Below are 12,814 nucleotides of genomic sequence, written 5' to 3'. Positions count from 1 at the left end.
TCCACATATACCTCAAAGCACCACTCACCTTTTTTCCCTCATCAATTCTATGATTAACCTCATCCTTCACAAATCCATCCGCCGACACGTCAACTCCCAAGTATCTGAAAACATTCACTTCTTCCATATTCCTCCTCCCCAATTTGATATCCAATTTTTCTTTATCTAAATCATTTGATACCCTCATCACCTTACTCTTTTCTATGTTCACTTTCAACTTTCTACCTTTACACACATTCTCAAACTCATCCACTAACCTTTGCAATTTTTCTTTAGAATCTCCCATAAGCACAGTATCATCAGCAAAAAGTAACTGTCAATATCCATTTTGAATTTGATTCCCCATAATTTAACCCCACCCCTCTCCCGAACACCCTAGCATTTACTTCTTTTACAACTCCATCTATAAATATATTAAACAACCATGGTGACATTACACATCCCTGTCTAAGACCTACTTTTACCGGGAAGTATTCTCCCTCTCTTCTACACACCCTAACCTGAGCCTCACTATCCTCATAAAAACTCTTAACAGCATTTAGTAACTTACCACCTATTCCATTTACTTGCAACATCTGCCACATTGCTCCTCTATCCACTCTATCATATGCCTTTTCTAAATCCATAAATGGAATAAAAACTTCCCTACCTTTATCTAAATACTGTTCACATACATGCTTAAATGTAAACACTTGATCTACACATCCCCTACCCACTCTGAAACCTCCTTGCTCATTCGCAATCCTACATTCCGTCTTACCTCTAATTCTTTCAATTATAACCCTACCGCATACTTTTCCTGGTATACTCAGTAAACTTATTCCTCTATAATTTTTACAATCTCTTTTGTCCCCCTTCCCTTTATATAAAGGGACTATACATGCTCTCCGCCAATCCCTAGGTACCTTTCCCTCTTTCATACATTTATTAAACAAAAGTACCAACCACTCCAACACTATATCCCCCCCTGCTTTTAAACCAAATACACACAAATATTAGGTTATTATACTCAAAACACAGACTTGTAATCCCAAGGTTTGACGACACAGGACGGAAAATACAAGACAGACGTAAGAGTCTAGTAAAGAAGGCTGTTGGCCAAGTGAAGGAAGTCATGACTGATGGAGGTGCTTATTGAGAATGTTATCAACACAGATAATGCCACATCTTGGGAAATAATCATTATATTATAGCCATTAGTACCAGGTTTCCTGGCAGGCCACTGCGCTGTACTAAAGCCAAGACGTGTAGCTAAATGTGACAAGTTTTTTTTTATTTAAAAGCAACATATACATAAACCATAAAAAGAAAAAAACACTAGCCGACAATTAGCAAATCAAAAAACCGTGGCAGACAATGTCAGTACACACAAAAAACAAAATACATTGATATAACAAAATTCTACTGAAATAAACCCAACCAGTTTATGGAAAAAAAACAGTCTGAGTCATTATAAAACATGTAGGAGTAAGTCCTATAATCATATATATGTGTATATATATATATATATATATATATATATATATATATATATATGTGTATATATATATATATACATGCACATACACACATACGTGCATGTGCACATGTGTTCGTACAGAACAGACTGGATTATACACGAAATAATACGTAAAATGACTTGTCACTAAATAAACTAAAAATATATTACATCCAATAATAGAACTATACCTAAGACATTGGTTCCCACAAACACACCTACACACACACACAAAGTTAATGTTACCGATTAACACTCAATATATAATATGACCTTCCATACAAATAGAAGGGTATATATAAACTCCATAAATTACTTATATATTCTCGTACATAGTTCATAATGTACCCCTTCAATTATACGATATAAAAAGACGCATGACAAGGATAAAGCTATCATCAGATTCAAATATATAAAACATATCCTGACATATACATATGAATATAACCCCCTATATAAAATGGTTCTTATAACGATAAAAGAAAAAAACAGAAAATCACATACAACTTTAACTCTGTGGTTTTACAAAATTCATAAGGTCTACATACCCCGGAGCCCCCGACGGCTCCCTGCAAATAAACTTTACCCACATCAAACACCTTGCAACCAGTCAACCTTCCTTATCAGGCATCCAAGCACTCCAAGAAGACACACCACTGAAGAGACCAACCTCTTGCCTCTCACCCCGTCACCAAGCGGAGTAAACGTGCAACAGTAAGTCCACGATATTTCTCCGGAAAACTAGTTACCCACCTTCCCCCATATAATTGTTTGTTCCTACACGCTGTCCTATAAAAACACGCCGCCAACGCTTTTATCCTAATGTTTCTCTCCACCTCCCTCATCCCCCAAGAGACATACAAGTAATCAACTATTACATATCTGATAGCCCTCTTCACCTCGTTGGGCACCCCTAAATGTGACAAGTTTACTGACTTGTGCCTTTCTAAACAGCCGTTTGGCTAAGCAATAAAAGAAAACCAACATAACGCTAAAGTGAATCGAAATACTGTTCTGACAGGATCAAATCCCTACTAACTACAGGGGTAAGCTAGTTCAAAAGTTACACCTACTAGCACTTGCAAGTATTGCACACTTCCCTAAACAACTAGCAGGTTGTTTAAACAACCAGTAGGTTGTTTAAGGAAACAAGAATTAAATAAATTCTGTGTAGTGTCCACCAATATCTTAAAAAAAAAAAATATTGCCACTTGTGGTAACTATGCAATTTTTCTTTAAACGGGATGCCGCCTTAACGCTGATGGACCCTTCATCCAAAGAGTTCGACCTACCTTGCATTCTTCTGATCAAACTGGAATGAAAGGCATTCTGGTCTGACCTTTGGAAAGAGAACAAGTTCAGTTTCTTGGATTAAGAAACTGAACTTGTTGGATTAAGAGTTCTCTCACCAGCATCAACTCCCTCGGCGTGTAACACAGCACGAGTGTGCTGTGTTTAACACTGCAGCAGGCCTACTGGCCCATGCGAGGCAGGTTCAATTCTCCCACCGGTGTAAGCCAATGCTTTAACCTAGTCAGGTCAGGTCACATCCAGTTAAGGAAGGAATATTGGTTGAAGTTCAACTTTTCTAGGAAAAATATACTGACTGAACGAAAATTTATCTTGCGCTGTGAACGAAAAAATTGTCTATATATAAAATAGATAGGAAAATACTTCCATATTGGAAGTATTTAAAAAAAATCTGCCTAACCCTTGGGTACGACCTACTTCCACACTGAACAAATGTGACACCACCTACGACTGCTGCACCTCTCCTGCCTACGGTTTATAAACTCCTCCTCCGCACTTATGCCGTATTCTACTCAAGATTGATGGACTGACCACATCGACTCAAGGTTGAGAGACTGATTACCTCATTCTCCTCCTGTTCTTTAAGATTCTCCTTTGTATGGACTGATGAAGCCACTGTGTGGCGAAACGTTTCCTCAATAAAGATACCCAAGAGTTGCACACGTGTCTAATTTATCAACATGTCGGTTCTCTGAACCATTCATCTACAATAATTATTAAGTTTTTTTCAAACAAGTTTCAGACGTCTTATACCAGCACTGATGTCATACCTTAAGTTCAATTTCTAGCGCTGTCATGCGACTGATGATGTCCTCTTTCTCTTTCCTGAGTGTGTCGAGCTCTCTCTTCTGCTTGCTCCCCGAGGTGTCCTTCGCTTTCTCCAGCTGAAAAACAAGAAGGTTGGACTATATATGATTCTTTCTCTATCTTTCTCTCTCTCTCTCTCTCTCTCTCTCTCTCTCTCTCTCTCTCTCTCTCAATAAACAAGAGGATCTTTAGGGGTTATTATCCACTGTGCAAGACTACCTTACAATCAGATTTTTATGGGATATCTGTTACAACTAAGGACTGTGTTGCTGTGCCAACTACAGGACGAAAACCAAAATTTTCTCATGTGAATATCGTTATGAAATAATTTTGATTTAACATCCCTAATAATTTGACGAGTTAATTTAAACTTCTAAAAACATCAGGATTTCCTTGTATCACGTAATTAATATTAATAGTCCACATGGAGACAAACTCAGAAGATTAGTTTGTCTGTATATTTCGATTCCCTTCTGGGATCCTCTTCAGAAGAGGATCCCAGAAAATCTAAATATACATATCAACTAATCTTCTGAGTTTCTGTTGTCATGTGGGTTATTATTGATTATTGACAATTGTTCATTACACTTTAGTTATCCAAAGTATGTTAGGTATATCTATGATAAAGAATTTACAATTATATGAAGATGTACGTAGTTATAATCTTAACTGACGAGAACTTTAATGAAAAGTGAAAAAATATCGCGCAAAATAGTGCTCCTTATCTTAAAATTAACTCCTATAACAAAAAAGTTTGTCTTAAGAGAGACTGTTGTCTGTTCTTCAAGATCAGTGATCTCAGTCCGGACATGAAAATGTCTATGATGTAAGAAAACAAGACTTATGTGCAACAGATGACTGAAACGTCTCGCCTACACAGTAGAATTCTTCAAATAGAGGCATCAGGTCGTGGTAGCAAAGTGAAGATGATGTAATCAGTCCATCAACCTTGGAGGAATAGTGTTTGAGGTGGTCAGTCCCTCATCCTGGAGAAGTGTTCAGCTCAATGGTCTGGAACTATACGCCCAAGGTTGGTGGACAGTTCACATCTTTACATTGCACCTACCACCTCTGTATTTGACTGAAGAAACCTATTGTGTAGGAGAAACTTTTCAGTCAACAATAATGATGATATAAAAGGACTGACAAATGACCTCAATTCTGAAGAAATAAGAGAATGTCATCTATCGTTCGTCTATTAAGCAGTATCTTATTTTTCACTAGAACTAATACAAACAACAGTTAAATGCCTTCTGTCTTTCTTTAGCAGGTGGTCCGAATTCAGTACCAAAACAATAGAATATCAATTCAACATCAGGAAGAAATTAATCTCATTACGAAGTACCAATAGACATGTTCTGGGCGTGGATTTCCAGTCTAAAGTTGCTGAACTTACTTGACTGATGTTCTCCTTCAGTTGGCTTATTTCCTGCGATAGTTCCTCTTTCTCGTTCTTAACAGCTCTGAGTTCCTCGTTTATCTTCCTCTTGGTCACCAAGGCATCGTCCGCTCGCTGCCTCTCCTCCTCCAGTTTCGACTCCTGTTTAAGAGACAGGTCATTAGATGGGTGTGTACACGGAGCAATGCGCACATGTTGCAGGATTTTACAAGGAGTATGGTACACACAAGGTGTACATGTGTGTACACAAGTATTAGATTCACGTCCTGTTAATCGCTCTTCTTCAGATGATACATGCAGTTCCTTCTCCCATGTTTAAGAAGCTGTGTCGTGTATCATTACTGTTATTATAGCTACATCTGTGTATCCTAGAGAAGCGTCGACACAGAGAACATCTATAAAGCTTCTTACAAAACAAGCAAGCATCTTCCATGGCAAACATCCTACAAAAAAAAAAAATAAAATCTTGCAAAATCATCCAACAAAATATGCAATTTTGACATGATTGTTGCACCTTGACCTTACACAGGCACTCATCTGTCGCACGTCTCCCTCACGTCAGTTCCACTTCGCAGACATGAGCTCCCCACTTGTCTTTTCCAAAGACACTTCCTGCTCAGATCTCCTGTGTACAAACTGACACTTCGCACCGTGTCTTAAGATGCATACAACTCTCATAGCATCATTTTAGCACTTTCTAACCCACAAGCAGATAACCTAATGGTGAACCTCACCAGGTTGTCTCGCGTTCTCTTGACGCTTCGCAGGTCTCGCTCACTCTTTTCCTTGGCTTTCTTTGAGTCTGAAAGTTCCCTTTTGAGGTCGTCTCTCTCCTTGAACCATGAAGACGTCAGCTCCTTCTGGCGCTCCTCAGCCACAGTCAGGTTGTTCATCTCCTCGCCCAACTGTGGTACAGGTGCAGGAACATTGAGAGGCCCCGAGCAATGGTCCAAGAAGGGTCCAAGGAGCGTCCAGAAACATCAAGTAGCAATGAAGATGGAAGAGACAGTCCATGCAATAGATGATTAAGCACGAAGAATTAGAATTGGCATGCTGAAGAGGAAATATTTATTAATATTGACAGTTAAAACTATCCACTTCAGAGTAAGATTAAGTTATTAATAAGAAATGAGCCTCATTTAGACAAGATTTCAAAGTTTAGTTACAGGGACAAAGTTACAGTGTGTTCATGGCAGAATAGAAACTTGTTTAAACATTTTGGCATCAGCAATAAGTAATACACCGAAGATTTTTCATGCATTAAGGAAAAGTCTTTAGAAAGAAGAAAAATATTTGCCCTTTGAATACCCTTTCGAATGAAAAAGAAATGTAAACAAGACAAGCAGTCAGACAGACAGACAGACGAAAGGTATCACTTTAGGTGCGTTATATCATGGCAGGAAGAGACACAGATTAACTTTAATTAAACTGGGTACATCAGAACTGAAAGTTGTCACAGTAAACACCACATGTGGATCTTATAGAGGAACCTATAAATGAAGAGAACTGCTTGTGGTACATCAGTCTCGTGTCTGAGACAGGACACCTTTGGGATATGTAACAACCTCTAGCCAAGAATTTAAACAACGAGTATTTATTATCGCAAGTCCAATCTAGTGGTAAAGTATTTCCTTGCAGATCCTCATCCCACTGTCTACTACAAACTCCTCTGGAAATATAAATACATAAGCAGTATAATGTGATCCTTTATTGGCAACGTTTCGCCCACGCAACAAAACGTTGTTAATAAAGGATCGCATTATACTGCCTATGTGTTTATATTTCCATTGTGTCGGTATTTTATACCATTATATTCACAAACTCCTATCCTTCCTTCCCAGCCTTCCTAGCTAGGTTAGGCAGATTATTCATCATTATGCAGGAGTGAATGTCTCTATGCAAGGTCCATTAAACAGGAAGGAGCTACAGTTGCTACGTGGCCACATTGAGACTTTTTTTTTTTTTTTTTTAATACGAGGTGCATCGAAAAGTCAGCAGAAGACACATGTAATATAACCAAAAGATCCACTGATCGCGTTACTATAAGACTGACAACATGAGTTTTTCTATTCCTCCTGTGATACGAAAATCTTCCTCCTGCCATTTTATTCTCAATTGTATCTCACCTTGGATTCCAGCTTCTCCAAGGCAGACTTGCTCTTCTTCTCCGTTCTCTCCACCATCTTAAGATTTTCCTCCGTTTCCTTTAGCTTCTTCTCCAGGATGGTGACCGTCTGTTGGGTGGCCAACAGCTGGACAAGATACAAGTATGAGAACATAAGCAAGACCATTACAGCAGGCCTAATGACCCATACTAGGCAGGTCCTCAAACTCAAACCCTTTCCCAGAGGATCTACGATACTATCAAGTTGGAATAATCTTCATTACACTGTAACATTCTTTAGGTTCAAAGAAGAATTAAACAAAATTAATCAATTTTTGTGTTAAACTAAAAAATGATGAAGAAAATTACCAAGTCTGGGTATTAATAAAGTCTAGTTTGACACCTAAATAACAGAATACTCGTATATAGAAAACACATGCAACGCATCAGAAACTGCTTTTGGAAAGGTTTCGCTCACTAGGCCGAGCGAAACGTCTCCTAAATAGGTTCCAGTGTGCTGCATTATCTTCTTTGTAAAACTAGTTATCTTGTTTGATTTACATATAGCCGATATAATTGCTAGAGGGCTGGATACCGTAGCGGAGAGCGGAAGTGTTATTTCCACGGTGCCAAGAAGCAAATCATCTGGAGAGATTTGCGCCTTTGGTTAGAAATATATAATTTTAGCATCGTGAGATCCGCTACTCGTATAATGGCCGAGCACTGAGCAATTGATGCTGCGCACACACACACACACACACACACACACACACACACACACACACACACACACACACACACACACACACACACAAACTCTGCTCCGGTAACAACAAACTGGAAGTCTAACATCACGTGTAGCAGTACAAGAATGAGTAGTACTATGCCTGTGTCTCACCTCCTTCTGCAGCTTGTGTTTCTCACTCTGTGCTGAGCGGAGCTCCTCAGAACCTGCGGTCGACCCCTCGCCAAGCTTAGTCTTCAGCTCATCATTTCTCTCCTTTTCTTGACTTAGCTCCTTCTTGAGTGTATTAATCTTGTCCTCATAGCGTCGGAGGTCGTCCTCGTGGCTCCCGGACCATCCTGTGGACCACAAAGAGGGTCATTTCTAATACTGTATTCATATAAAAGCGTAGAACCAATATGGGCCATTGAGCGCTGACAGTGAGCACAGTTAGGTTAGGTAAGATTCCTCGGGAAACCGGACAATGTTTCCTATCGAGGGTCTTAATTCATAATGACGACTCGCTATTGGAGCTTTTGATTATATGATAGAGGCCTTACACTGGCTTACCGGTATACCCTTTTAAAAATTAAGGTTTCAGTTATAACCATCAGTAGTGAGTTCAGTATTCTTGGACCACGAGAGATTTTTCTCTTTACTTCTATCCTCCATCTCTTCATTTTACTTGACAAACCCAATCAGAAAGTATCACCTCGCGATGAATGTATTTAGTCTTCTGTAGCAGCTACTGAAGGCACCTTGTACCTTATCCCCACCGACCAACAGCTCAAGCAAGTACCTTCCTCCACCACTACCTCAGGCAAGTACCTTCCTCCACCACTACCTCAGGCAAGTACCTTCCTCCACCACTACCTCAGGCAAGTACCTTCCTCCACCACTACCTCAGGCAAGTACCTTCCTCCACCACTACCTCAGGCAAGTTGTTTCCTCCACCACTACCTCAGGCAAGTACCTTCCTCCACCACTACCTCAGGCAAGTAACTTCCTCCACCACTACCTCAGGCAAGTAACTTCCTCCACCACTACCTCAGGCAAGTACCTTCCTCCACCACTACCTCAGGCAAGTACCTTCCTCCACCACTACCTCAGGCAAGTACCTTCCTCCACCACTACCTCAGGCAAGTACCTTCCTCCACCACTACCTCAGGCAAGTACCTTCCTCCACCACTACCTCAGGCAAGTACCCTCCTCCACCACTACCTCAGGCAAGTACCCTCCTCCACCACTACCTCAGGCAAGTTGAACATTAAAATGGTATAAAATACCGACAGGTTGTTAGGTAAGACACATATGCAACAGTTAGGTATCTTTATTGTGAAACGTTTCGCCTACACAGTAGGCTTCTTCAGTCAAGGACAGAAAAGTTGATAGAAGCAGAAGATACTTGAAGACGATGTAATCAGTCCATCACCCTTAAAGTTTTGAGGTGGTCAGTCCCTCAGTCTGGAGAAGAGCATTGTTCCATAGTATGAAACAATATGGAGAAGAAGTGACAGGATGGAGCTTTTTATAGCGCCAAGAGGTGAGACGTAGGCCATTAGGAGAGGTAAGAACTCAGATGTTGAGAAGGCAGTTCCCTCTCAAATCCAGCCTCTCTCACTGGTGGAAGTTGTCGAAGTTGATTGCAGGTCTGTACCAAGATACCTCTCCTAGTGGCCTACGTCTCACCTCTTGGCGCTATAAAAAGCTCCATCCTGTCACTTCTTCTCCATATTGTTTCATACTATGGAACAATGCTCTTCTCCAGACTGAGGGACTGACCACCTCAAAACTTTAAGGGTGATGGACTGATTACATCGTCTTCAAGTATCTTCTGCTTCTATCAACTTTTCTGTCCTTGACTGAAGAAGCCTACTGTGTAGGCGAAACGTTTCACAATAAAGATACCTAACTGTTGCATATGTGTCTTACCTAACAACCTCAGGCAAGTACCCTCCTCCACCACTACCTCAGGCAAGTACCCTCCTCCACCACTACCTCAGGCAAGTACCTTCCTCCACCACTACCTCAGGCAAGTACCTTCCTCCACCACTACCTCAGGCAAGTACCTTCCTCCACCACTACCTCAGGCAAGTACCTTCCTCCACCACTACCTCAGGCAAGTACCTTCCTCCACCACTACCTCAGGCAAGTACCTTCCTCCACCACTACCTCAGGCAAGTACCTTCCTCCACCACTACCTCAGGCAAGTACCTTCCTCCACCACTACCTCAAGCAAGTTATTTTCTCCTCCACTACCTCAAGCAAGTGGTTTCCTCCACCACTATGTCAAGCAAGCACCTTCCTCCACCATTATCTCAAGCAAGCACCTCCTTCCACCTCAGGCAAGTAGCTTCCTTGCCTACCTGCGGCAGCTTTTTCCCGAAGCAAAAAATACATCATTACCAGGCAATATACTCACATTTTGTCAGAAGATCGTTAACAGCATCTCCGCGCTCACACAGGAACTGGCTGAGTATCTTCTCCAGAATTTAGAGTGTATGTGAGTGTAATCAAGTGTGTGTGTGTGTGTGTGTGTGTGTGTGTGTATTGTTGACTGATTAATACTTTTGGTGTTGATGTGTTTGCATAGATCAAATAGATTATATAAATACATGATTAAGAGAATCCAGACTGCTTAATTTCCTGTAGCACGAGAAGATACATATTACACATAACAGCTGCGAGGACAAACAACGTAGATGAACAACTGAACATTAATGAAACTTGAGTGGAAAATAAGACAAAAGAAACAGCACGTGAAAATGTCCTCAGTATGATAGATGAAGTCATGGAGACTCACAGCTCAGCAAGGACAACACGCACCATAATTCTACTCTAAACAATATTTGTGAAGTTCTTATCCATAAGTTAGCCGAGATTATAATAATGTATATACATTATTATATATATATATATATATATATATATATATATATATATATATATATATATATATATATAGTATGTGTGTGTGTGTGTCGTCCCGAATAGGTAAAACTTGCTATTTTGGCTTAAATAGCAACGCTCTTCTTTCCGAATAAGGCAAGCGAAAATTTGTGTATGCAATAACTTCGCAAAAAATATTCTGAACCTTACGAAAAAAAAATATTTCATTGTATTTGATTATTAAATTATTGTAAACTTATCTAAAATATATTTAGTTGGATTAGGCTAAATTAAATTGCGCTTGTTATAACAAAGTTAAGTAATATTTACATTAACATAAATGAAAAAAATACATCTTTAAAAGTACAAGAGAAAATTTTAGGACTAAATTTTTAACGAGTTCTTGCTAACTGACCAATTTTACCTATTCGGCACGGCATATATATTATGGGTGTAGTTGAATAATAGCTCTAGGCCTTTCGTGTTGCAAGCTCCTGATGTGCTGATTGCAACGCGAAAGGCCTAGAGCTATCATTCAACTCCTCCTGTAGTTGTTTTGTATATTACATATTAGTGCAACCACGCAACTCATAGTTTTTCTGATGTGTGCGTATGTGTATGTTTGCCGTAACTCACGTTTGGGAGCTAGAGGCTTGTCCAGCTTCTCTCTCTCCTCCTTGAGCTGCCTCGTGAGTTCTTCGTTACGTTCTCGCTCTCGCTGGAGTTTGTCTTCCAGGTCCCGCGAATTCGTCATGTCTTCCGAGCCTGGGCGACCCTTCTTTTTCTTATCAGCGTTTGTCAAGGCCATGTGGAGGCTTGCTGCAGGTCCGAGGGTAGAGCAGGGACAGTGGCACAGAGACGGTAGCAAAGGGTGGCAGAGGGACGGTGGCACATGCCGGTGGCACAAGGACGTTGGCACGAAGATGGGGTGGTATAAAGACGGAAGAACGGGGGCGGTGGCACCACAGGTGTATTACAAGATGTGTGAACCGGTGTGTGTCAGTTGGTCGAATGAGTGTGTAGGTTGATCATTTCGGTCGGTAGGAAAGTGGGTTGGTTAGAATGGGTTGCATCAATCGAGGAAGACAAAGTAACGAAAAATGTGTGTAGTAGTAGTAGTAGTAGTAACGAAAATTGTAGGTCAAGAGGATTGAAAAGGAAGGAGAGGAATCAGTTCGGGCATAGTGAATATATAACAAGAGGTGTTGACGACAGGATAATAAAAGCAGGATAATTTATAACATACAATAGGGAAGTAAACACAAAGGAGAAGGAGTAGGTGATTAGGAGGAAAAAAAAAAGAAAACACGAGTCAGCATCACCAGTGTTAGAAAAGATTCATAATGCGAAATAATCTTTATAACTCAGAGGCTGATGCAATGTTCCTATACTGGTAACCTCAGTGAATAAGCGACTCAAATATACCGTATTTTCCGGAATATAAGACGCGCTTGTTTTCCCACGAAAAGTCTTGCAAAATCACCGTATATCCCGTAGCTTGATTACTAGCACACTCAGCTCACACTGAGTGTCCGTGGTTCGATCCTCGGTACGGGTGGAAACAATAGGACGTGTTACCTTCAGATACCTGCTGCCCCTGTTCACCTGGCAGTGAAACAAGTACCTGAATGTTAGTCGACTGGTGTGGGACAAAACTGACCTAATTTTCCTGAAATGCTTTGCATAACAAGCGGCTTTCTATATAGTAGCATGTTATTGATGACATCTAGAATTATATACCTCGTACATGTACTTGCAGAAATATAGATTATTGTTCTTATTATGCTCAAGGTCAGGGGGTCAACAGGAGGCTTTGGGTTACGATTTACCGTAAGATATCAGTCATTAACCCTTGAATATGATTACTGATGCACCGCTATGACACTTAGCCATGCGCCTTATATGCCAGAAAATACAGTAATTAATATACAAAATATAAATTTGTCTAGATATACACGCATATTTAAAAATAATACAAGGAGATACAAATGCATTTTATATAAATGCATTCATATGTATAAGTGCACATACATCATAGACATTTGTGTGAATATGTTTATATATATAATATATATATACACA

General features: G+C 40.1%; 1 protein-coding gene across 3 annotated transcripts in view; it reads right to left on the bottom strand.

The window, feature by feature from the left end:
• Nucleotides 1-12,814, bottom strand: part of LOC128699751 (trichohyalin) — a 164,410-nt gene that overhangs the window by 48,818 nt on the left and 102,778 nt on the right. For all 3 annotated transcript variants that reach the window (XM_070086600.1, XM_070086601.1, XM_070086599.1), the window contains 6 exons: nt 11,369-11,551; nt 8,018-8,202; nt 7,142-7,267; nt 5,750-5,920; nt 5,013-5,156; nt 3,580-3,693 (listed from right to left, as the gene is read on the bottom strand). In XM_070086600.1, coding sequence (XP_069942701.1) covers nt 3,580-3,693; nt 5,013-5,156; nt 5,750-5,920; nt 7,142-7,267; nt 8,018-8,202; nt 11,369-11,551 — 923 coding nt within the window. The remainder of the gene's footprint in view (nt 1-3,579; nt 3,694-5,012; nt 5,157-5,749; nt 5,921-7,141; nt 7,268-8,017; nt 8,203-11,368; nt 11,552-12,814) is intronic.

This window comes from Cherax quadricarinatus, chromosome 19 (assembly GCF_038502225.1).
Source record: "Cherax quadricarinatus isolate ZL_2023a chromosome 19, ASM3850222v1, whole genome shotgun sequence".
NCBI classification, from domain to species: Eukaryota; Metazoa; Arthropoda; class Malacostraca; order Decapoda; family Parastacidae; genus Cherax; species Cherax quadricarinatus.
Note: the sequence above shows the minus strand (reverse complement) of the source record. Positions and strands in the feature narration are given on the sequence as shown.